Source organism: Phaseolus vulgaris, chromosome 3 (genome assembly GCF_000499845.2).
Source record: "Phaseolus vulgaris cultivar G19833 chromosome 3, P. vulgaris v2.0, whole genome shotgun sequence".
Lineage (NCBI taxonomy): Eukaryota > Viridiplantae > Streptophyta > Magnoliopsida > Fabales > Fabaceae > Phaseolus > Phaseolus vulgaris.
The window spans coordinates 51093672-51117552 of NC_023757.2; the positions used below are offsets into that span (position 1 = coordinate 51093672).

The 23881-nt window shown below is 31.2% G+C and overlaps 3 protein-coding genes across 3 annotated transcripts; 2 read left to right on the plus strand and 1 right to left on the minus strand.

Moving 5' to 3' along the window:
* The first annotated feature begins 1424 nt into the window (after positions 1 to 1424).
* On the plus strand, positions 1425 to 3507 carry LOC137808562 (zinc finger protein ZAT1-like). The gene is made up of 2 exons (XM_068609732.1): positions 1425 to 1544; positions 1770 to 3507. Exon 2 carries the CDS (start codon positions 1896 to 1898, stop codon positions 3138 to 3140), a length of 1245 nt encoding a protein of 414 aa, XP_068465833.1. The 5' UTR covers positions 1425 to 1544; positions 1770 to 1895; the 3' UTR covers positions 3141 to 3507.
* A 5255-nt stretch (positions 3508 to 8762) lies between these two features.
* LOC137808563 (leucine-rich repeat receptor protein kinase HPCA1) lies at positions 8763 to 16241 on the plus strand. The gene is made up of 19 exons (XM_068609733.1): positions 8763 to 9360; positions 10637 to 10760; positions 10884 to 10955; positions 11149 to 11223; positions 11310 to 11381; positions 11496 to 11657; positions 11808 to 11882; positions 11969 to 12040; positions 12155 to 12226; positions 12313 to 12381; positions 12474 to 12548; positions 12662 to 12733; positions 12826 to 12960; positions 13500 to 13972; positions 14046 to 14198; positions 14315 to 14454; positions 14529 to 14748; positions 14936 to 15171; positions 15506 to 16241. The coding sequence occupies exons 1-19, from the start codon at positions 9276 to 9278 to the stop codon at positions 16019 to 16021; spliced, it is 2898 nt and encodes a 965-aa protein (XP_068465834.1). The 5' UTR covers positions 8763 to 9275; the 3' UTR covers positions 16022 to 16241.
* Positions 16242 to 17731: 1490 nt separating this feature from the next.
* On the minus strand, positions 17732 to 23151 carry LOC137808564 (uncharacterized). Its single transcript, XM_068609735.1, has 10 exons — positions 22883 to 23151; positions 21856 to 21925; positions 21282 to 21406; positions 20919 to 21027; positions 20763 to 20826; positions 20620 to 20675; positions 20384 to 20491; positions 19167 to 19316; positions 18409 to 18579; positions 17732 to 18335 (listed from the first exon to the last, which is right to left on the minus strand). Exons 1-10 carry the CDS (start codon positions 23095 to 23097, stop codon positions 18102 to 18104), a joined length of 1302 nt encoding a protein of 433 aa, XP_068465836.1. The 5' UTR covers positions 23098 to 23151; the 3' UTR covers positions 17732 to 18101.
* Between the last annotated feature and the right edge of the window lie 730 nt (positions 23152 to 23881).

Consider the following 23881-nt stretch of genomic DNA (forward strand, 5'->3'; position numbering starts at 1 on the left):
AAGTAACTCTTACTGCTTTTTTTATATTTAGTTTTTCCAATTTTATCTATTAATATATTTTATTCTATCTTTTAAATTTGAATAATATGAAAAAGAAACATCTAATTATTAGTATAAAAAGAAAAAAAAATTGCTAGAGAATCACTTAAACTTTAAATAAAATTATAATTATTATAAATTTATAATGTAATATTTATAATAAAGAGAACATATTAAACTTTTAAAATTACGGATACACGCAAAAGCGTATACGTTTCCGTTAATAATATATGATAAAATAAATACATTTCATATCTTTATCTTTTCTTTAATTATATTTTAAATTATAACAAAATATAAACTACTCATATATTTAAAATAACCACTTAGTTATGTATCGTTATCGTTAGTAATATATAATGAGATTATCCAATAAATACATTTCATATCTTGATCTTATCTTTAATTATATTTTTAAATTAGAAAAAGATATTAACTACTCATATAATAAAAACAACCACTTAGTTATGTACCACCAACTCTGTATAATAAGTTTATCACATTGTGGAATAGTCTGAAAATTATACATATGTTAAAAGATATGAATAATTAAAGATAACTTATTATTTACCAGAAATTTAAAATAAATTATATTTAAAAACACATTTCATATATATTGAAGCTTTTAAACACGACATAAAATTATCTTTCAATAACATGTAAGCGTTATTCTTTCAGTGTAGCTCAAAATGCTCAGCACTTTAAAATATAAGTAAATACAATATTTAAATTTATTTTAACAAACTTAATAGTAAAAACAAAAAATATTTAATAGTTGAAGAATGAAACAGTCTAATAGTGGAGCTATTGGTTGTCTTAAATTAATTATATAGTTTTCTTGAATTTAAAAAGCCTCCACACACACAAAAATGATTTTTTTTTCAAACTATAAATATGCGACTAATTATTTAAACAATTTTACTAAAATTATTACTCCATTCGCTAAATAAATGCATATTTTTTTTTATTGGGATCAAAGAGTAATTAATAAAAAATAAAAACATGTGGAAATGCTAAAGGGTGTTTAAAGAGCAATGGTTAAGGAAATTAAAAGAAGAAAATTGGCTTCAATGCATTTGCATATATAAAAGGTGCTGATATATTAATACTTTTCACTTCACATCTTAATAAATTAATATTTTTTTTTAATTTAAAAATATTATTATATTATTATAAACAGCATCAAAATGTGTGTTTTACTGTTCACAGTGTAAAAAAAAATTCTGATATATATTATTTTATTTTGAAAGATTTAGTTTTTGAAATGGGATAACAGTATTAAAAAGATATTGTTGTTTTTGGAAAAGAAAAGATAGAAATTAGGCGTGTATTGGGGAGTTTAAGGGGTGATGTTATATTGGGTTTTAATGCATTTGTGTCACTCCAATTCTTCAAAAAGCAAAAACAGGTTAAAAAACAGAGTCTTCTTTCTCTATGCTATGCTATGCAACACTCGTCAAAAACTTCCACCTACGTACTACGTTGTTTTCTTCTCACTTTCTCAGGTACCTTCTTCTTCTCTTACTTTTTCTTTTCTTCTCTTTCTCCCTGCAATCTATATATATATATATATTCATACTCTTTTTCTTTGCGTTTTACTACAATCATGAAAGAGACTCATATATATATAGTGTGTGTGTTTCTAAGAGATTGAGAGATTATTTTCTTGGTTGCTAAGCTACCCAATCTTTAATCTGACTTGGTCGTTATCTCGATTTTGGCTTCATCAGGTGTGTATGCTATTGGGTTGTGATTTGTACCCTTTGGTGTCATTTTCATTGATCTCTGTCTGGTGCAAGTTATACCACTCTGTTTCTCTCCGTTAATCAAACGAAGAAAAAACCGTTTTTGGCTACATGGAAGAAAACCAAGAGGCTCAGCATCGAAGGGAAAATCGAGGGTCGGTTCCTGGGGAAGGAGAAGGGTTAGGGGGTAATGGAGGAGGTGTTCACGACAATGGGATTCGTTCTTTCACGTGTCATATCTGCGAGAAAGGTTTCAGTTCAGGTAAAGCTCTTGGTGGGCACATGAGAATCCACAACCTTTCTAGAAAGCAGGTTCAGAAGGAGAAACAAGGTGGTGGTGATGTGAAATCCAAGGCGGCGAAATGGGTGTTGGTGGATGGCAACCCTGTTTGTTCTGTTTGTGGAAAGAGTTTTTCTTCGTTGAAGTCCTTGTTCGGGCACATGAGGTCTCACACTGAGAAGGCCAAGAGGGGAATTCAAAGCGTCACTCCGATCGTTGGCGCTTCCTCCAATTCCACTTCTTCCTCTACCCTTTCTGATGATTTTGCTGTTGATCTCTGTGGAGTTCTCAGGGGTTGGTCTGTGACTGCCAAGAGGGGCCGCAGAAGCCCTTCTTGCAGCAAATCGAATTCTGGTTTGGAAGATGGCGATGAGATTGAGCCACGGATGCAAGAGGCTGCGTATGAGCTCATGATGCTGGCCAGAGGGAGTCCCAGATGGGAGCAAGAGGTTGGTGCCGATCCGATTCAAGAACATCCGTGCAGAAAGAGGGGGAATGAAGAGGAGTTGCTGCAACCAGTTTTTGGGAATTCTGATGACGTGAAGAACAAGAAGAGAAACAGAAAGAAAGTGAAATTAACAGAATTAGCATCAACCGAGGAGGGGAACAGGTTCTCCAGCTGCAGAAAATGCAATACAACTTTCCAAAGTCACCAATCTTGGAAGGATCATCTATGCAGCCTTCAAAATTCCAAGAACATTCAGCCTCAGTCAGATGGAAAAGAGGAGCATCATGCCAAAACAAACAGAAAAACAGGAACAGAAACTGTTCTTGAGGGTAGTGGTTTGGAAGCCACGAAGTGTGAAGTTTTGAACAAGACTTTCTCAACTGTTGAAGCCATTGGGGAGCACAAGAGATCTGATTGGACCAGCATGGCAGAAGCTGAGTCAGCAGCTCAGGCAACCTCTTCAAACGTGGAAACTGGTCAGAATTGTTCCAAGGTTTTTAGTTTTGATCTTAATGAGATTCCTGCTATGGATGTGGAAGAGGGTGTTCAATCAGACTTGTTTATTCCTGCCAATATTCTGACATCATCCAGCTATGTTCCTCATCCTAAAAAAAACCTCTGTCACTAATCAGTGATTAAGAATCTGATTTCTGACATAGTAGGGAAATGCATTGTATTAACAAAGATAGGTAGTCTTCTTGATAGCAAACTATGCAGTGTTAACAATTTGGTTGTTGTCTTTAGTATTAGCTTCCTCTGGTGAGACACCAAGGGGAACTATCTTAGCTGTTTCCTATGTTTTTGGTAGGTCATGGATTCTTGTCTTTTCTGTATTTTCTTTCTTCATGTGATGCATCATGTGTACTGAGAAAAGGAAGGATCCGAAAGAGCATTTGTGGGGCTTTCATTGTTACCCTTTTTCTGCTTAAATGCAATTGGACACAATGGTTCTTTCGTATCATCTTATTAAATGATAATTTGACCATCAACTACTTGATTAACGTGCCTAATAAAAGTTTCAACCTCCCTTTGATTCTATAATAGTTCATCTTATGCAGAAAAATTGCTTGACTTTTCCTCTCCTTTGAATGGTACACACAATGAATAAATTGAGGTGAACATTAAAAATGAAGAAACGAATGACTTAATGGATCATTGATGATTAAGCTAAAGGTTTATGGTGTCATTAAAAATGACTTAATGGATCATTGATGTGTTTTTTGTTCAGAGTTTAAATAAAAAAAATATCACACTTTTCTTTGCATAAACAGCATCTCACGGGTCAGCAACTACACAAAACGGTTACCTGATTAAGCGTTCTTTCTATAAACTTGTAGGTTAACAATTTACTTTATCACTTTATTTTTTAAATATTTTTATTATGTATAATAATTTATAGGTTTAAATGACATTTTTGTCCTAATAATTTTGTGTTTTTTTCAATATTTTTTTTGCTGCGTGTATTTTTTTATACGAATGTTTCATTTTGTGTCTTTGTGTCTTAAGTTTTGTTACAAAAATCACTGCAGTTTTTCTGTCATTGTTATCATCAGTGTATTTGTTGTCAAAGATATTAAAAAGAATAAAAAAAAATGTCACATATATGTCTTCTTTTTAATATTTACAAAATAATTCGATAAGTAGTTATCTTTTAAAAATTTGGTGATGAGAATTATCATAATTTGATAATATTTTTACCGAATTCAACTTTGGTTGTGTAGAATTAAAATAATAATATTAATATGCTTTAATGTAAGGACTTAAGTGAAACAATAACAAATTTTAAGATTTTAAAAAAAAATTCAAACACTAATACAATAACATTATATGTTTTTATTTATCAGAGTAAGTATTCCACTAAGAAAATAGTGTATAATGAATCTGTGCATGAAGCAAAAGTGGTGTTGTAGAAGAAAGCAAGAATGTGAATTCATCTTCCTCCATATATCTATCCATGGTTGGCTTGCAAGTTTAGAGATGAAGCCATTGTGAACTCATAATACCAATCTAGAACATAATTTAAAATGAGATGTTTAATATTAGTGCTACATATTCTTTCTTCAATTATGAAAATTTAAGTTTGAATTTATTTTTGTCCCTCTATTGCAGGTTGTACAATTTTAGTTTCTATAAAATCTTAAATACAAATTTATTTTTCTAAAATTAATTGTCGATTGAAAGGGGTATTAATTGTTGATTGAAAGGAATATATGTAGGTGTGAGATAGTTAACAGTAATTAATTTTAGAAAAAAATTAGTCATTAAGTATGTATTATTTTATAAACTAAAAAATTATTAGTATTTAAAATAATATTATTTTAAAAAATTATACAATAGTTTTTTTATATGTAATATTATATATTTTAGTTAGTTTGGATTTTTAAATTAATTTTTAATTTAAAATTAATTTAGAATATAAATTAATTAATAGCTAAAACTTTCTTAACTTTTGAAAATAGTTTCTAAAATTTATTAATAATAAAAATTACTTTATATACCAATAATTTTTTTAATTAATTTCTAAAACAATATCTAATTTAATCAATATAATAATGGTTTTTTTTTATATTTTTTTTAGTGGATGTTGAAATTAATAGAGGTGAAATTAGAAAAATCTTATTTGAACCCAATAGTACACAATGAAAACAAATGGATCAAACCATTTGTCTCATAATTTTGTTCCCCTCTTGTGACACTTTTATTTTTGTTGTATAATGTATAGAATATAGTATTAATTATCAAGATGACATATTTGACCTTCTTTGAAGCTTATAGTTTACACTTTTAAGTGGAAAATTAAGTAGTTTAAAAAAAACTGATGTTAGACATTATTATCAACTTTGGCATACAAATCTGATGTAACCTTAAATAGTTTATAAATGACTAATTTTATTTATACAAAAAATATTAATTTAAATGTGTAAAGAATAGTCTAGGAGTAGTTAGGACACAATTATGTAAATACGTGAAAAAATCACAAAACTAATTATTAATTAACATGTAAATGAGATTATTTATGAAAATTTGCATGAAGAGTAGACTAAGGTTCTTGGGTCAAGAACCGTATGGTATGGCAATTAGCAAGTAAAAACAGAGGCTTCTTCTTCCTGCACCCCTATGTTTTCTTACTGCACCCCACAATTTTTTAAAACCCCAAATCTGGCCTTAACTTTTTATTTCAAAAAGAGCACCCTGGTGGAGTTGTTTGACACTTTTCATCTTCTTCATTCATCTCAGGTGCTGGTGGAAGGTTATTTTGACTATGCGGAGCAAGGTGGAGGAGTGAGTTATGTTGTCGAAGTGTTGTTTGACTTCTAGAGATAAGAATTACGTTTTTTTATGAGCGTTGGTGGTTATGAAGTTTTTGGAGTTACCAGAAATCGGAATCCAAGAGTGTGTTACATATTCATTAATCTGAAAGTGAATCATTTTGTTTTCTGGATGAGAAAGTGTTCTCAAAGCAAAATTTTCAAAAATTGTTGATTTTCGAATTGCTGAATTTAGAAGCCTAATTTCTGTTACGAATTTATAGATCTAGAATGATTTTTTTTTTTAATTATAGATTTCTAAATCCGAAATGCATATTTTGAATTACGGATTGGTGAATTCAGAATGATTTTTTTGAATTATGAAATTGTTTGACTTAGGGATTCATGAATCCGAAATGCCATTAGGCCGAGTCCAAAAAAATCGTAAGGGTGAAGGAAGAAAGTAAATTGGGCCGAGTCCATTGGTGCACCAAATTCAGCCATGAAGGAAGAAAATGATAAAATAAATTTTTACAAAAAATATTATTCATGATGTGACAAGTTTTATGACATTGGACAATGGGAATCAATTTCTTTTATTGTAACTTGTGACCACATAAACTATATAATTTGTTAGAATCTTTTTGGTTAATAATTATTACACTATAAATTGATTTTTTTTCACCGTAACTTTAGTATTGATAGTTAGATTAAATGTTTACTATTGGATTAAAAGTTATAATTAATGGTAACAACACACTTTTTCTATTTAAAAACATAAAATTACGTAAAACTCAAGTGTAATCATTTAATTGTAACTTACGTTTTTTTCTCATATAATCAAAGATAAAAGTTAATCTGTCATTGACAAATACAGAATAAATGGAATAATTATATCTGACACAAAACACATGATATAATAGTAACAAGTTTCACTAAAAGTAACAAAAAGAGAGTCTAATGTAAAAAAAAAAAAAAATCTGAATTTTTTTTTTAATAGTTAATAAAGGCTTCAACTACAACCTTGTGTTTTGATTTGATTTGTTTCTATATTTCTAATGTCTTATTTGGAATAAAAGAAAAATTGAAAAATAAAATTGTTTAAAATAAGAGAAACTAAATAAAAAATTTAAAATAAATTTGATTGATGTAATGAAATAAATTAGTTATATATTAACATATTTAAAAAATAATTTATAAGATAAATTTTCAAAAATAATTTAATGTTAAAAATAAATTAAAGTTAAAATATAAATCATTACAAACCTTTAATAGAAAAAATATATATTTCAAAATAAAATATATCAAAATAAATAATCAAAATTTAAATATTTATTTTTCATAACATAAAATATATGTTAAGAAAATATGTTTGACTTTATTTTATTAACTATTTTAACTTATTTTATCTTAATTATTTTGAAAAAATGTTATGAAACAAGTCATCTTCAACCTTGAATATACCCTACATGAGTTCCCTATCAACAACTGACATAAGAGCTAGTGGCAAAATACCAAATGCAGAAAAGTAGAATGTATAATAAATAGCAGAAGCTACAATGCACCCTTCTTCCATCAACATCAACATCAACACTACCCCATTTTTCTTCCTCTTCCTCAACCATGAACTCTATGGTATTCTTGGATAAACACTTTTTAGGATAATATTTTGTTTCATTTTATCATAATAATTTGGTTAGTATACCATAAAAAAGTCATTAAATTGTAATTAATTTTAAAAATCAAAATAATTAATTATTATTCGACTAAATTAAAAATTAAAAAATTATTGGTGTCTAAAGTAATTTTTATTATTAATAAAATTTTATAAAGTAGTCTTTTAAATTGGTATTTAACCATTAGCTACCAATGAGTTTAACTACTAATAATTTAGTTTTTAAATTAGTCTCTAAAAGACTAATTGAGACCAATTTAGAATCTAAAACATTAGTAGCTAAAATCCTGCTAACTAATTTAGATACCAATTTAGAAATCATTTTATAAATTTTTATTAATAATAGAAATCATTTTAGATACAAATAATTTTTTAGTCTCTAAATCAGTATCTAATTTAGTTAATATAATAATTAATTATTTTTTATTTTTAATTTTGATTGTTATTTATTGAATTTATTGGAGTGGTAGTGGTACAACTCTTATCAACTTGTTTGGTACTTAATTTCCAAAAAAATCTTAAAAGAAAACACAGATTTATTTACAAGAAACAATCATATGAAATTCATTAAAAGGTCACAAGTTCAAGACTAAAAGTGAAACAATCATATAAAATATAATTTTTTTATAATTTTTTTTCATGATCAAACATATTTTTATTTGTCATTAGGCTAACTATAGAAAGAATATGAATTATTAACCAAACCATTCGAATTACTTCTTTTAAAAATATTTAATTATTAAAAAATAAGGGATAATGAACTTCTGCTCATTACAACTATAAAAATAAATAAACAGGGTTTATCAAAGACAAAAGCTGAATTGTTCTAAGTTAAAATATTCATATCTCTTTAGTATACAATTTTTAAATTCAAACCCCATGTGCGTCAAAATCTAATTACATGAACATTTTACTTTTTTTTTTCATAATATAAACTAAATGATTCTTCCTTTTTTCAATAAATAAAACTACTTAATGCATTAAGTGATTACAAATTTCATCATATAAATTATATTTAAAATCATTTTTTAATAAAAAAAATATTACATAAATTTATTTTTGAATATTTTTTATTAGACTATTAATTTATCAGCACTATTGATATTAACATAATAACATTTGGCAAGAATTAGTATTCCATTTCCATCTGCATGAATACATGGTTGATTGAAATAACATAAAATTGAGAATGGTTTAAGATGATAAACGTGAGCAAACTTTTGCTACAATTCAGGGATAGATCTGTAGTATTTAGTGGTGTGGGACCATCTCACACCCACCCAACTGTTGTCAATAAGTTGATGTAACATCAACTGAAATAAAAGCCATATTGCAAGAGAAGAGATATTTTGTATTGGCCATTAACTAAGAAAAATGATGACAGACTTCTTAGAGTCAAAACCAAAAAGCATTATTCCATTAATTTGGAACAACTGGTTGAAGAGTGAAGGAAAGGGAAAGAAGGCAATTTGTTTATGATAAAATTGGAGTTTGGAGAGGGAAAAAGTAAGAAAGATTGCTATGATGATGTTATAGGTAGTGCCAACATTGGCATTGGATAGATTAGCTTCTAAGACAAGGAAAATCAATAAAAAGAGCTTAGTTAAGCTTTTTCTTTCTTTTTCCTTTCACAAGCTTGGTGCTATTTTTTTGACTGCCTCCTCTTCTTCCTCTTCCTTAAGCTGCAACATTTCTCTTTGGTGCTTCTTAATGTTGCCACATGTTTCATGCAATGTATATGCTTCTGTCACTTGAACCAAATATTTTTGTCTCATCATATTGAGGTTTGTACAAAAATCAGAAGTAGTTGAGTTGAGGAGCTCAGAAAAGTCTTCTCAGCATGACAACCCTTTGTGTGTTGCTCTTTCTGGGATTCTTGTGGGCTGAAATTCATGTCATTTCTTCATACACTGAAACTCAAGATGGTAATGTGCCATGCCATCCCTTTTCTTGGTCAGATATTTCCATTTTGTCCCTTTGGCTCATCATCTTCTGTGCATAGCTCATCAAGAATTATGGAATGAAGTGTTGAACTCGTTTTATTTTATTCTGTTTGCTAAATCTAGACATGATCTGTAATAGTATATCATCCTTAATAAGCATATTAATTGTCCCCTTTTCTCGTTGCTTGAATAATCTTATATTCAGTTGTTACATATTTCTGATGATCTGATTTGAACCTATTATGATTCGAATGTTTTATGCATAGAAAGGTGAGAATGTTTGTTTTTATTAGATAATTACATGCTTTTACCCAGTATGTGAACAAATGCTCATCAGCCATCCATCTACTGTGTATTTAGCTAGAGTGAATAGTTCATGGGTGCTGATATATTAACACTTTCAACAGTGAAAACATACACTTCACATCTTAATAAATTAATATTTATTCATTTTCATTTTATTTTTTAATTTAAAAACATTATTATATTATTATACATAGTGTCATATGTATGTTTTTTTACTGTTCATGGTGTTAATAAAACTTTTCTCATAGTTCATCTTGTAAAAGAAAACAAAGTTACAAGGGGATAGATTGATCTATAATAGTTCATCTTGTATTCACCCAGAGTGAATAGTTCACCTAAAGCAGCACTTCTTTGTAAAAGTGTTTTTCTATTCTCTCCAAAGTTGCTTTCCTATTGAGCATATAGGTTATTGATATTGTAATCTTGCAATCAATCATCCAATATCTTGCTTAGTTAGCAGTAATTTTTTGTGTTTCTTCTAGTTGTGTATATGTATCCTCTCTAAAATGTCAGCATTTACAGTTATTTATATAACACTTGAGCATGATATCAGTTGATTCCTTGGCTAGCACTCACCCTTTTGGTTTATTTCAAACATAAAAGACAGAGAAACACCCTATGGAAATAGCAATTCTTGTGTACAAATACACTCTGACTTATTAGACATAGAATTCATACACATCAATGGCCTATCCCATCAACTTTGTACATAAACCATATGCATAACCCAAATTAGGCCAATGTTAAAAGTCTTGGCAAGAAGAATTGAAGTTCATTTCTCCTTGGCTATTATAGCAAGTAAAAAATTCATGTAGCTCTCACCAGCTCTTTTGGTTTGTCAACATTATAATTTAGCTCACCCTGTCTGAAAAACTCATGCAAATCAAAGAGACCCTTATAAAATTTGTAATACCATCTTGCACCTTGCTTAATGATTATGCACCTTTTGTAGTTGTTGCACTCAGATCATTAAAAGATGAATGGCACAATACACCGCCCAGCTGGGACAGATCAGATGACCCCTGTGGAGAACCATGGGAAGGAGTGACCTGCAACAAATCAAGGGTTACTTCATTGTAATAATTCAGCAATTAAACATTATTGATCCTTGTGTTCCTTAGTATGTTGTTTTCTTCATCCTTTTTTTCACTTCTAGTAATTTTAAGAAAAGTACTTTGTTGTGTGAATTTTGAATATAGAGGATTGTCAACCATGGGCCTGAAGGGGAAATTAAGTGGAGATATTGGCCAACTTTCAGAATTGAGATCCTTGTAAGTATGATTTTCTGTTTCTTTTTGGAATGAAACTATAGACACCATGCTACTAATATAACTTGTCTCAAGGACACAATCTCCAAAGCAGATTTCCACCACAACATTGACTTAACTTTTGTTATAGAAAAGGGGAAACAATTTTCCATGGCAAGTTTGATGCTAATTAACACTGACAATTACTTAACTGCAGGGATTTATCCTTTAATAGAGATTTAACAGGTTCTCTCTCTCCAGAGTTAGGAGAACTAAGCAAGCTAAATATACTGTAAGATTCATGAAATCATATAATTTCATGATGCTATTTCATGCAACTTCTAGTGATTTCCATAAGGCCTTCCTTTCCTATTTCAGGATTTTGGCTGGTTGCGGCTTCAGTGGTAATATTCCAGATGAATTAGGAAATCTTTCAGAGCTATCCTTCCTGTAAGAATAACCTTGGAAAAAGCATTTGCATTACATGCACAACAAATAAGTGAAGCCTCCCCCTTTCAGAATAATCCTTCTGGAATGATATACCCTTCTCAATGAACTTTTCAGGGCTTTAAACTCAAACAACTTCACTGGAAAAATACCTCCTTCATTGGGTAAACTCTCCAAAATTTATTGGTTGGACTTGGCAGACAATCAGCTGACAGGGCCTATCCCAGTTTCAACCTCCACATCCCCTGGATTAGACCTTCTTTTAAAGGCTAAACACTTGTAAGTTTTCTTTCCCAGTTAACACTTGTGATTACCTTTTAGTTAGTGCAGCAAAGAGCAATGTCTAAAAACATCACACCTTTCATCTTTTTGTGGAGTGCTAGTTGCTACATTGAGTACTAATTCACTGTTATGATTTCTATTTCTCAGCCATTTCAATAAGAACCAGCTTTCAGGTTCCATACCCCCCAAGCTTTTCAGCTCAGAGATGATACTCATACACATGTAAGTTGATATTTTTATTTTGGCATCATTTGTTTTTCATTAGTTTATAATATTAACTCTTAAACTGTTGTTTTACTTTGTGACAGATTGTTTGATGGGAATAAATTAAGTGGGACTATACCTTCAACATTGTTACAAGTCAAGACTCTTGAGGTTCTGTAAGTGCTTCCTTCCTTCAAATTTATAATTTTCCTTTTATCTTAAATATTTTTTCCCTTTGTTTGATTTAATTTTTTATGATCATTTTTCTTACTTATTCTAATTCACAACAGACGGCTTGATAGAAATTTCCTGACAGGAGAGGTCCCATCAAATCTCAACAACCTTACAACCATCAGTGAATTGTGGGTACTTATGTTTGAGATGTGAACATGTACAAGGATTTTAGAATAACATCAATGGAGATTTATACAGTTTTGATCTCTTTCAGGAATTTAGCTCGTAATAATTTCACAGGTCCTTTGCCTGACTTAACTGGAATGGATACCCTCAACTATGTGTAAGTAATTTGCAGGGTTGGTGTTTCAGTTTTCTTTCCTTTAATAATTGTTGTTCAGGTAATGATGCTGATCAATTTGTAACCTTTTTCAGAGATCTTAGTAACAACTCTTTTGATCCATCTGATGCTCCAACTTGGTTCACAACTCTACCATCACTAACCACTCTGTAAGTTATTAATCACAAACAAGAGTTTCTTCTTTGACCTGTTTCCTGAACTCTTGCATAAATATATAATCTAACAAGGATATTTTCCCCAACTAACCTTCACTGTACTGAAGTGTTATGGAGTTTGGATCGCTTCAAGGTCGTCTTCCATCGAAACTATTTGAAATTCCTCAAATACAGCAAGTGTAAGTCCCTAACTACTATGTTATGTTGATCATTAGTTATACACAATAGAATGACACTCATCATAATTTTCATGTTTTCATTTTTTTCACAGGAAGCTACGACACAATGCATTGAACGATACATTGAACATGGGTGAAAACATTTGTCCCCAATTGCAGCTTGTAGATTTACAACAAAATGAGATTTCCTCAGTGACCCTCAGTTCACAATACAAAAATACATTGATGTGAGAAAGATTTTACTCTTTAATCTGATACTTTGTATGCTCTTTCATTTGTAAGCTGTGAGGCTCGGATACGCCTCTTAAATGATATGTTCATATTGGACATACGTATTGGACACCAACACTCGTATGATACTTATAAAACACGTATTGGTGAAGTGTCTAATTCAAGAAATATTTGTTAAATTTCTGACAATTCTAGCACAGTTTTCTATTACAATTTTAAAAAGGATAAATACATTAATTTTCTAAAAACTCAAACTTATTGTATAAATTTTTATTATGACTATAAAAATAAGGAACAAATCCTTTTGAATCAGCCATGAGAAATATTTGTCAGCTACAAATAAAAAAACTGAAACATATTTGTGGATATACATCTTTATCTTCAATTTATATAATTTATAATTATATAATATATAGATATGTGTCCTCGTGTTTTACATTTTAGAGATTAGACATATCTCCGTATCCGTATCAGTGTGTCTGTGCTACATAGTTTGAAGGCCTTTCCTTTTCTGATGTCTTCCTCATTTTTTCAGTCTAATAGGAAATCCAGTGTGCAGTAGTGCTCTCTCGAATACAAATTACTGCCAAGTTCAGCTGCAGGATAAGCAACCCTATTCCACCAGCTTGGCTAATTGTGGAGGCAAATCTTGTCCTCCTGATCAAAAGCTCAGCCCCCAAAGTTGTGAATGTGCCTATCCATATGAAGGAATCATGCACTTTAGAGCACCCTCATTCAGAGAACTGTCCAATGTAAATACTTTCCATTCACTTGAAATGAGCCTATGGGTGAAATTGGGTCTAACTCCTGGCTCAGTTTCTTTACAAAACCCCTTCTTTGATAGTAATGACTATCTTCTAGTGCAACTATCACTCTTTCCATCAACAGGCCAATACTTTAATAGGTCAGAAGTTCAAAGAATTGGGTTTGATTTAAGTAATCAAACTTACAAGCCACCAAAAGAGTTTGGACCCTATTACTTCCTTGCATATTCTTATCCTTTTTCAGGTGACTCAAACAATTCATATTTTCAATACTCAACTGGTTACAGTGATTCACAACTAAATGTAAATTATTTCAGGTTCTCACAGAGGAGCTTCTCTTAGAAAAGGTGTTGTTATTGGGATAGCAATTGGCTCCACATTTCTGGTTCTGAGCCTCATAGGATTAGCTATTTATGCGATTCTGCAAAAGAAGCGTGCAGAGAGAGCCATTGGATTAAGTAGACCATTTGGTAATTATTCAATGTACTCATTTTCTTATTACCACAAATCATGGTGTACAAATCCTCCAAACTTGGAGAGTTATTATCATCAACTTTGCTTATCCACATTCATTAATTTGTTCCAGCATCATGGGCACCAAGTGGGAAGGATAGTGGAGGTGCACCACAATTAAAGGGAGCAAGATGGTTCTCTTATGATGATCTCAAAAAGTGCACCAGCAATTTCTCTGAACACAATGAGATAGGCTCTGGAGGCTATGGCAAGGTATTGCTTCTTAAGTGTTCACATACTTCTAAGTTCTTGTAAATGTTTAATAATTCCCTTTTTATTGACTTAAGGTGTACAAAGGTGTTCTTCCTGATGGGAAAACGGTTGCAATCAAACGAGCTCAGCAAGGATCAATGCAAGGAGGCCAAGAGTTCAAGACTGAAATTGAGTTGCTTTCAAGAGTTCACCACAAGAATCTTGTTGCCCTTGTGGGGTTCTGCTTCGAACAAGGGGAACAGATGTTGGTTTACGAATTTATATCCAATGGAACACTTAGGGAGAGTTTGTCAGGTAAGTACCTAGCTTATCATCTGTAGGAAGAGCAACTTAACATTCAGTTTAGTGGATTGAATTGTTTGGTAAAAATCATTGCATAGAACAGAAACATCAAAGTTGCACACATGTTTCTGTGCAACTTGTTATACAACTAAGAGAAAAGAATTAATAAAATGCCTTAAATAATCAATGTAAGTTGCAGGAAAATCTGACATTCATCTTGACTGGAAGAGGAGACTGCGCATTGCTCTTGGTTCAGCCAGAGGACTTGCATACTTACACGAACTGGCCAACCCTCCCATAATCCACAGAGATGTGAAGTCGACTAATATCTTGCTGGATGAAAATTTGACAGCAAAGGTTGCAGATTTTGGCCTGTCCAAACTTGTATCAGACAGTGAGAAAGGCCATGTTTCCACTCAGGTTAAAGGGACATTGGTGAGCAATAAAGGGACAGTGAGAATGAATATCTCTTTTTATTCTTCTTTTGAAATCAAATAAATGGTCTGAATATATACAAGTAGTACACTCATTATAGATCTAGCTAAAAAGAGTGAATGAAAAACAAATAGTCAATTAATAAATACTAGGATTTGAACAGAGAAAATAAAGGTTATACACAAACAACTAAGAATTAGAAAAGACACAATTAATATTAGTATCTTTCTGTAACTCTTGTATCCATATCCATGTCCCATGCAAAATCTCCATAGTTGTGTCTTTTCTTTTCTGCAACAAGTGCTTGATAGGTAAAAATGCTTAACATGTGCAGGGTTATCTGGATCCAGAGTATTATATGACCCAACAACTCACTGAGAAGAGTGATGTGTACAGTTTTGGAGTAGTGATGCTTGAACTAATAACCTCAAGACAACCAATTGAGAAGGGTAAGTACATTGTCCGCGAGGTGCGCACCCTGATGAACAAGAATGATGAAGAACACTATGGTTTGAGGGAACTGATGGATCCAGTGGTGAGGAACACACCGACCCTCATAGGATTTGGGAGGTTCCTAGAGTTGGCAATGCAATGTGTTGAGGAATCAGCTGCAGACCGTCCAACAATGAGTGAAGTTGTGAAAGCACTTGAAACCATTTTGCAGAATGATGGTATGAACACAAACTCCACATCTGCATCCTCATCTGCCACTGACTTTGGTGTTTCCAAGGGAATGAGGCATCCCTACATTGATGCTTCTTTTAACAAGAACAATGGCAATGATAGTAGTAATAGTGGCTTTGACTACAGCGGAGGGTACACAATTTCTACAAAAGTCGAACCCAAATAGATGCTGCAGTATACATATTTTTGTCAGACATCATTTGTTCTTCCTTTTCATTCTCAAAGGAAGATGTTATTAACTTGTGTTCCTTTTTTGTACTACGTAAACTAATGTCGTGTATTCTTTTTATGCTCAATAGCTATATTGCATGTAATGTTTAGGAACAAATATTGCAAGTTTATCCCAGTTCCAGCACGTGTTAGACCAACGATGCTGGCTTTAATGAGTCCATGTTTCATTTAACATAACATTTATGAATCGTATTCACTGAGATTCGTCGAACCTACAAATAAAAATTTAGAGTAAAACCATTAATCATTGTATCTGTCCCCATCCGTACGACCGAGTGGAAGCCCAACACATAAAGTCAACTGAAACCATCATATCTAAAGAGAATTAACAAGACTAATCAATAATCGAACACTAAGTAATACATTTTTAATTATGACTCATGTCCTTATCTGACCCAATAATAAATGATCCATGATAATCATATAAATATGCACAAATTCCAAGAATAAGGTATGTCATCATTCAGTACTAAAAACATCAAGTGTTGAACACCGAAACCTTATTTAACATCGGAATGCCTTTTACAGGAACCATCCGAGCTCGGAATTCACGGAGACAAGGAGTAGAGAAGTGAGAGAAGTTAAAGGAGTTCATTCAAGAAAAATGAGAAAAGAGTAGACCGACCGACGGAAAAAAAATAAAATTGTTAACTTTGATTCTAACTCGAGAATACTATCCTTCATTTCAAGCTTTGTGAGCATAGTAGAAAGCTATGAATTCGGTGTACATGACAACTGAGAAGCAAACAACCAATTCCTTCTAATAATTAAAGCAAGTTTAGTTAAAACTTAACTCACTTACATTTGTTTTAAATTCATGTAAATATGACTTCATTTGTCTTTTGTTCTTACAAAAAGAATATTTTTAGATTAAAACAAGTTTAGTTAATACGTAACTGTCTTATATATGTTTACTATTTTGTTTAGTCGTTATTACTAATTATAGTTATTTTAATGTTAAAAAACTACTAATTAAAATAATAATAATAAAATTAATTTTAATTAAGATAATTAGATTATATTATTTTTATTCACATGATTAAAGTAATACATTTTTATTTAATATAAATAAGATAATTACATATAATTTACTTTTATAATTTTTGTTTAAATTTGAATATATTATAAACACTGAAATTTATCATATTTAACATTTTTTTTCTTTTTTTACAATACTTTATTTTGACATTGTAAATTAGAAAAACAGTTTACGGACACTTATAATTTACTCTTGATACGATTACTATAATTTCGAATGAATGTAATATAATTTGTTAATATATCATAACTAATGATTTTTTACCCCAAAAACAAAAATAATAAAATTCTTATATGGCATTTATATTTTTAAAATTGCTGATTACAATATATTAAAATTATATGTAACAAAAAAAGTAATAATCATCACTCTTATTTTCCATCTTACTACCTTTATGCAAAATCATGAATCAACACTTTATTCTGCTATTTATGTTATGTATGTGTATTGTCCATCGTGTATCCTTGTTTATGCTTCAATATTTATCTACAAAGTTACAATGGTGAATGTAATGTAAAACACAAAAAATATATACTCTTACTTTCATAATGGATCATTACAGTTTAAAAACATTGTGCATAGAAAAAAAGATAACTAGTGGAAGAGTTGGTCCAATCATGTATAACTGATTTGAAGAATATTGTTTCCCATAAAGGATACCTATAATCCTAGAGAAAAAGAAACATATTAACCACCACCCTCAACACTCACAACACCCTATTGTGTCTTAAATTAAGACAAACAGCTATTTTGAACATCAGGTAAACGACAGTTTTTTGTGACAATTCAAGTTATGATTTTTACAGCAGAGGGAGATTGGCAGAGTTCTGTTTGCTTACTTGTATTGTATGGATTCACATGATTGGTATTCTCAGAGATAGGATGAAAGAAGTGTCAGTGCCAATATCGATTTTACTATACATTTCTACACCACATGTCTTTACATTCGCTGCTATAAGCAGATAAAATGGTGACCTTATGGCCTAAGAAGCTTAGGTCCTGCATTAGAGGCTATCCAGGATGCGATCACATCCACAAGCATATCCATGTCCTTTGATACTTCTGCACGTAGGACTCTGGAATCCATGCCTAGCGAGTTCCCCACTTCTTTGGCAACTGTCTCCCATGGAGTTCCTACAGTAAGATTGGACAAAAGTTCGCTGCCACGATTAACTGCATCGGCCATCGCTGGTGGAACATCTGGTAGGGCCTGCAAGGTGGATAATAGAAATTATGGATAATAACGTCTTTGGGAGAAATGAAGTTATTTTTGCTAGACATACCTGTTGTAATGGAAGTCCGTGATCTCCAGCCAACTTGCGTATTGACATGTCAAGCACAGAGCTAATGGCTGATTCTGAACTAAGCACCTGAGCTAGAGTTGAAGTCTCATCTATTAAATCATCCTTGAATTTTATCAGAAGATTTCTGGATATGCCATAGTATGACTTTATCTGAAGAATTAGAAAACATTTGATGAGGAAATTAAATGCAAACCAAGAAGAAACTCAAACAAAAAATTAAGAAAAGTTGCTGCACTGAGAAATTACAGGAAATTTCAATAAACAGGTTTGGTTCTGGACCCTAATTTTAGTGTGCTACACCTACACACTTATTATCAGTGATAAAATTGAATTGGAATTGAATGACTATTTTTACATGAGCATCAAATTGTTTGCCAATACCTTCATACAAGCTCAGGTTTGCATGATATAACATCCCCCTCCCCCTTTTATCATAAATAACATGTTATATGTGAATAACTGTAGCCTGTAGGATTGTGCAATAAATATAAAGAACCTAGATCCTAAAATGGCATTCAGTTAAATTTGTCTTCTAAAGGGTGACTACCTAAACTATGAAATGAATACGATCTATAAATTCTGCAACCTAAGAATTTGATGCAGTTAAGAAAACAGTTGCAATACTAATATTAATTAGAAATAATATTACGCAAGAGGAGTATTCTAACTCTAACTCTATTCTAAACAAAAGTATACACTCATTGCTGAAAATATTAGAAATCTGAGATGTCACGTACAAGTCGACGTGTCTCCTCAGGCTTTGGAGAAAATTCTTCTCTTCCCTTAACCAAATCCATGTACAAGGGAGGGAGCTGCTCAACTAAAGGAAGAACTTGCTTCATAATGGGTGGGCTAACGTTTCCCAGTTGTTTAAAAGTCATCTCTGCCTGCAATTATCTAAGATTAGTCATCCAAAAAGTAAAACGAATACTGTGCAAAGGATTTCTTGTGGTGCTTGAAAACAATAAATCTATCCAAAAAATCTTCCATACTAGATATAACAGCAATGAGTATCAGAGCAGAGCAAGGAATGCAGAAAAACAGGGGACATTAAAGCAAAATCCTTAAGGTATGGCCAAATAAAAGAGACCACTCAGTTTGTTTTTGCAAAATTGTAGTTGACTACTCGCTAACAGTAACAACCTCCCAAGCCATGAAACATTGTTAAATTCTACAATGCAATCACTGCGATGCAGAAGTTGCACTTAAGGGAAATTACAGAAAGCTCTCTCAAGACTTGGTCTCATATGGCACTTGACTCCCTTAGTTTTTAATATTATATAGCAACAACCTCCCTTTAGATATCCTAAAATTCATCTTTTAATTCATTGATGAAACTCTTCAGTTGAATTTCCCAATTTCCCACATCTCCCTTTCAAAAATATTTTGTGAAAAAGCAAATGTGAGAGATGTAATAATGTTTCATGGCAAGAAATAAATATTTAATTTCCTAAAAAGCCTTTTTTATTTGAAGTCGCTGATTTGTCTTTCACATAAACTAAGAACATCTTGAGTGGGGTGTCAAAGAGTTTCACTAAAAAACACATAAGAGCGCATTTGGGTGAACAGAGTAAAGCACTTATTCAATGAACTCTTGTTAAATTAAACCTTATTCATAAGCTAAACTATGAAATTTTTATAAGGTAATAAGCCACTTCTATGAGTCTAAATAATAAGATTTTTTAGATGCTTATCAATTTTAACCAATTATACAATGAAAAAAATAGACCAGAAAATGATAGAAGTTAGAATTTGTCTATATTGGCCAAGACCGTCTTACTATTTTTTTTTCAAAGTCCTAAGGGAAGGTTGGTGTAATAATATGGCACTAATTTGTAAAGGAACCAAATTCTATTTGACCGACCACAACTGATGATGTTGATATTTCTACTATAAAATATTAACAGATATCTTCCTCCATTTCGAAGTAAGATAGTTATACAGCAATACTGACCCCAACTCGTAGAGTTGGTGAAGAAAAAATCTCTGATAGAAGCGGACCAAAGGTTTGTGCCATTGGGACGAGCACTGGAGAGAACAAAGGAACAGCTGAACTTGCTTCCTGCAGAGGTGAAGTAAAATTTAGTCAATCATCATCAACTACAGAGAAAATTCTTACATACGAAATACTGAGAAAATATCTCTTCAGCCAAGGCAGATTATATATAAGTTACTTGCTGAATGGCATACCTTGTTATTAAATGCCATGAGAACATTTCCAGATCTTTGCACTGCATATCTTGATCCTGATAAAACAATCAATTTATTGATTATCCATAAATCAAATCAATTTAATCTGTACTATCAAGTTTAGCAGAAGAACTTTAAAATACCAATCAGAAGGTGGACCACTGATCCCAAAGAATGACCAACACCAAAAATAGGAAGGTCTTGGATCTGAATAAATGAGTGTCATTTAACATTTTCATTTAAAAAATAAAATTGACAACAGAAAGAAACTAGCCCTTAGATCACAAGTTGAAACTTACTGTTTCTTGCAGTCTGCGATAACACCTATCAAATTTGAACTGTACTTCATCTGCAATGAGGAAGTGATCAAACCCACTAGCATATGGAGTTGCAATGATCAATATACCCCTAGCAACAGAAAGGGTTTTACAGTCAGTTTTTTCCATTGGCAGATCCTAATTTATGAGTCTCAAAATGATCCAGATGTTTAGAACAAAACAACCAAAAGGATATACACTAACATAAATTCATGCATTTAGAAGGAAAAACTAAATAAAAACTTTCACACAGAACACTACTAGTATGTAACCATTACACTTCATAAACAAATTCTGAGACAAGAATGTAACTCAGGATTTTGGGAACACAACAGAGGGACTTACTTTTCCGATAGACGCTCAAGAAACCATCGGTAGGTAAGCTGAGGGGCAGCTCCAACAAATATACCTCCGATAAAATGTACTACGAAATTGGGTCTGGAGCTTTTCGGTTCAAGAATCCAAGCTCCCTGACATTATAAAATGAGTATGACAATGAGTTCAAAACAAAGGGTCCGTGTAACTGTTCTTTCCAATGCGCATCTGTGAAACAAAAACCACATTGCTGCTTTTGGTATTTTAGAAAAACTTCTAAATATAAAGTCACTCACGCTCAAAGATGATAGTAGAATAAAAACTCCTTAACTATTCCAGGAACCGTTTTAAGAACTAAGATTCCTCCCATGTATATTAATGATATAACTTTCTTCTCTAAGTTGCATTCAGCAACTTCGTCTCTAAAAATAAATAGAGAATAATCTTTATCAAATCGCTCAGAAAAGGGTTAGCCTTGTTCAAAATAACTTAAGCTAATACCAAACATACTACAGACCGACAGATTGTCAAACATGAATAAATTTTGTACTGTATGATGAAGAATATGAAAAAACCTGCCATTATCATACAATAGAGTATATACCTCAACTTCCCTCCAGTCTCCGGAACCCCACCAGCCATCCTGTGATTGTCTAACAGAATCTGTAAGTAATCTGCTAAAAAATAGAATATCATGAGTACGCTTACAAACTGCAGTTTTTCATACCTAAATTGACAGTTTAAAGGTTTTTAGGGCTGTTTACTTAGGTTTTTGCCTAAACAGACTGTATTCAGGCCAAATATTTTAAGATTGAAACAAAAAATGTGACTTTTATAAACTAAAAGTGAAAAAAAAAAATGAAAAATAAGAGTAGATCCTTAATTTGAGAAAAAAAAATCTGGTTTAATCTTGTGTTTTCACTTTTAATTACAGAAATATCATTTTTCACTTATTTCCAATTTTCCAAAAGATTTCTGCAGGAAACAGTAAATTAATTTTATTTTATTGTTTCATATAAGAACTTTTGAAGTTAGGAAAAGGGTAAAAAAAGAATAAGTTATATTTTTACTATTAAGAGGAAAAGCATAACATTTTCTCAAAAACAAACATTCCTTAGTTTTTGTTTTTGTACATAAAGGTATTCTCTATCACTTAAACTTTTTTTCTATACATAAACTAAAAATTGATTAGACATATATGATTTAATCTCTACAACTTAGTAAAAGCTTATTAAATCACTCATCTAAAAAGTTATCAATTATCATCACCACTCCCTTACATGTTCTTAATTCTTAATTAGGGTCTTTATTATATATAAAGCCAGACTAAATTAAAATTAACAATATGAATATGTTACACAAACAATAAGAATGTATAAGGTATCAGAAACAGAATCTACATAGACCAAATGAATAACATTTTACATGTACTAAGGAGACTGATTTAATAATAACAGAAACCAAATTGAAATTTAGTTGTTAAATTATATCAGTCTAACCATAAATGAAACCCTGATGGGTATATAACACTAAATCGAAGGCATCATGTAACAAAATTCTGATTGAACTTCTTCCATCAGGTAGCATACAGAAAAACAGAAAAGCTAATTATGAGGTAAACGGGGAAGAACCTCTCGATTTGTGAGTAAACTTGAATAGCTTCCGATTGGGGTCGTTGTTGTTGGTTGTTGTCATCGTTAAAATTATTAGAGGAGCAAGAGATTGTGGTGGTGGTGCCAAAACGACGCCTATAATGAAGAGAGGACTTTGCATTTAATCTGTGGGAATGTGCAGTGTAGAAATTGAGTTTGAAACTGTAGGTGGGTGCACAGAGCGAGGTAGCCATCCCAATACTTTTCGATTGCGTTTTGCTGCGTTTGGTCTCTTCCAACACTTTCCAACTGTTACTGTTATTTCTGAACTGAATCAAACTTTATGTGTTCGGGTCGGGTTTCAGACAACCGTCAATGTAAACCCACGGGTTAAATTTTATTTATCGGATTCAATTCAAATTATGTTGAATCTCACATAATTTTCAAATCTAATTAACTTATTTATTTATTAATTTTCATAACTTATTTGTTTATTAATTTTCATCAGTATTATATAATTTTATATAATGAAAATATTTTTCTTTCAATAGCACATGATTTTGATTCATACATGATTAAGTTGAATAAGTGAGGTGGTGTTGTGCTAGCTTGCCACGTGTTTGATTAATAATACAAAGTCAGAAATTGCTCTTCCAGTCTAATAAAAAAAACTTTTTTTAAACATGAGTTTGATTTCGTAGGTGAATTTGTACCTACAAAATATTAATGTGTTTTTTATTTTATTTAAACACGACTTTATATTTCAGTCAAAGTTTTGAAAATATATTTGTTTCCTTCAATTATTTTTCTTAAAAAATTGTTACAAACATTCTTCTTTCTTAACTAAATGTTGCTCAAATTACATTTTTTTATCATATTGTGTCTGATCATTAAATTTCTAAGTTTTTATTTAATAGTTTTGAAAAACATAAGTATATTTAGGGTTAACATATATGTACATAATTATTATCTTGAGAAAGATAACTATATAGTTAGATAATTTGAGTTTAGTATAAATATTTTTTTCAAACTCATAAT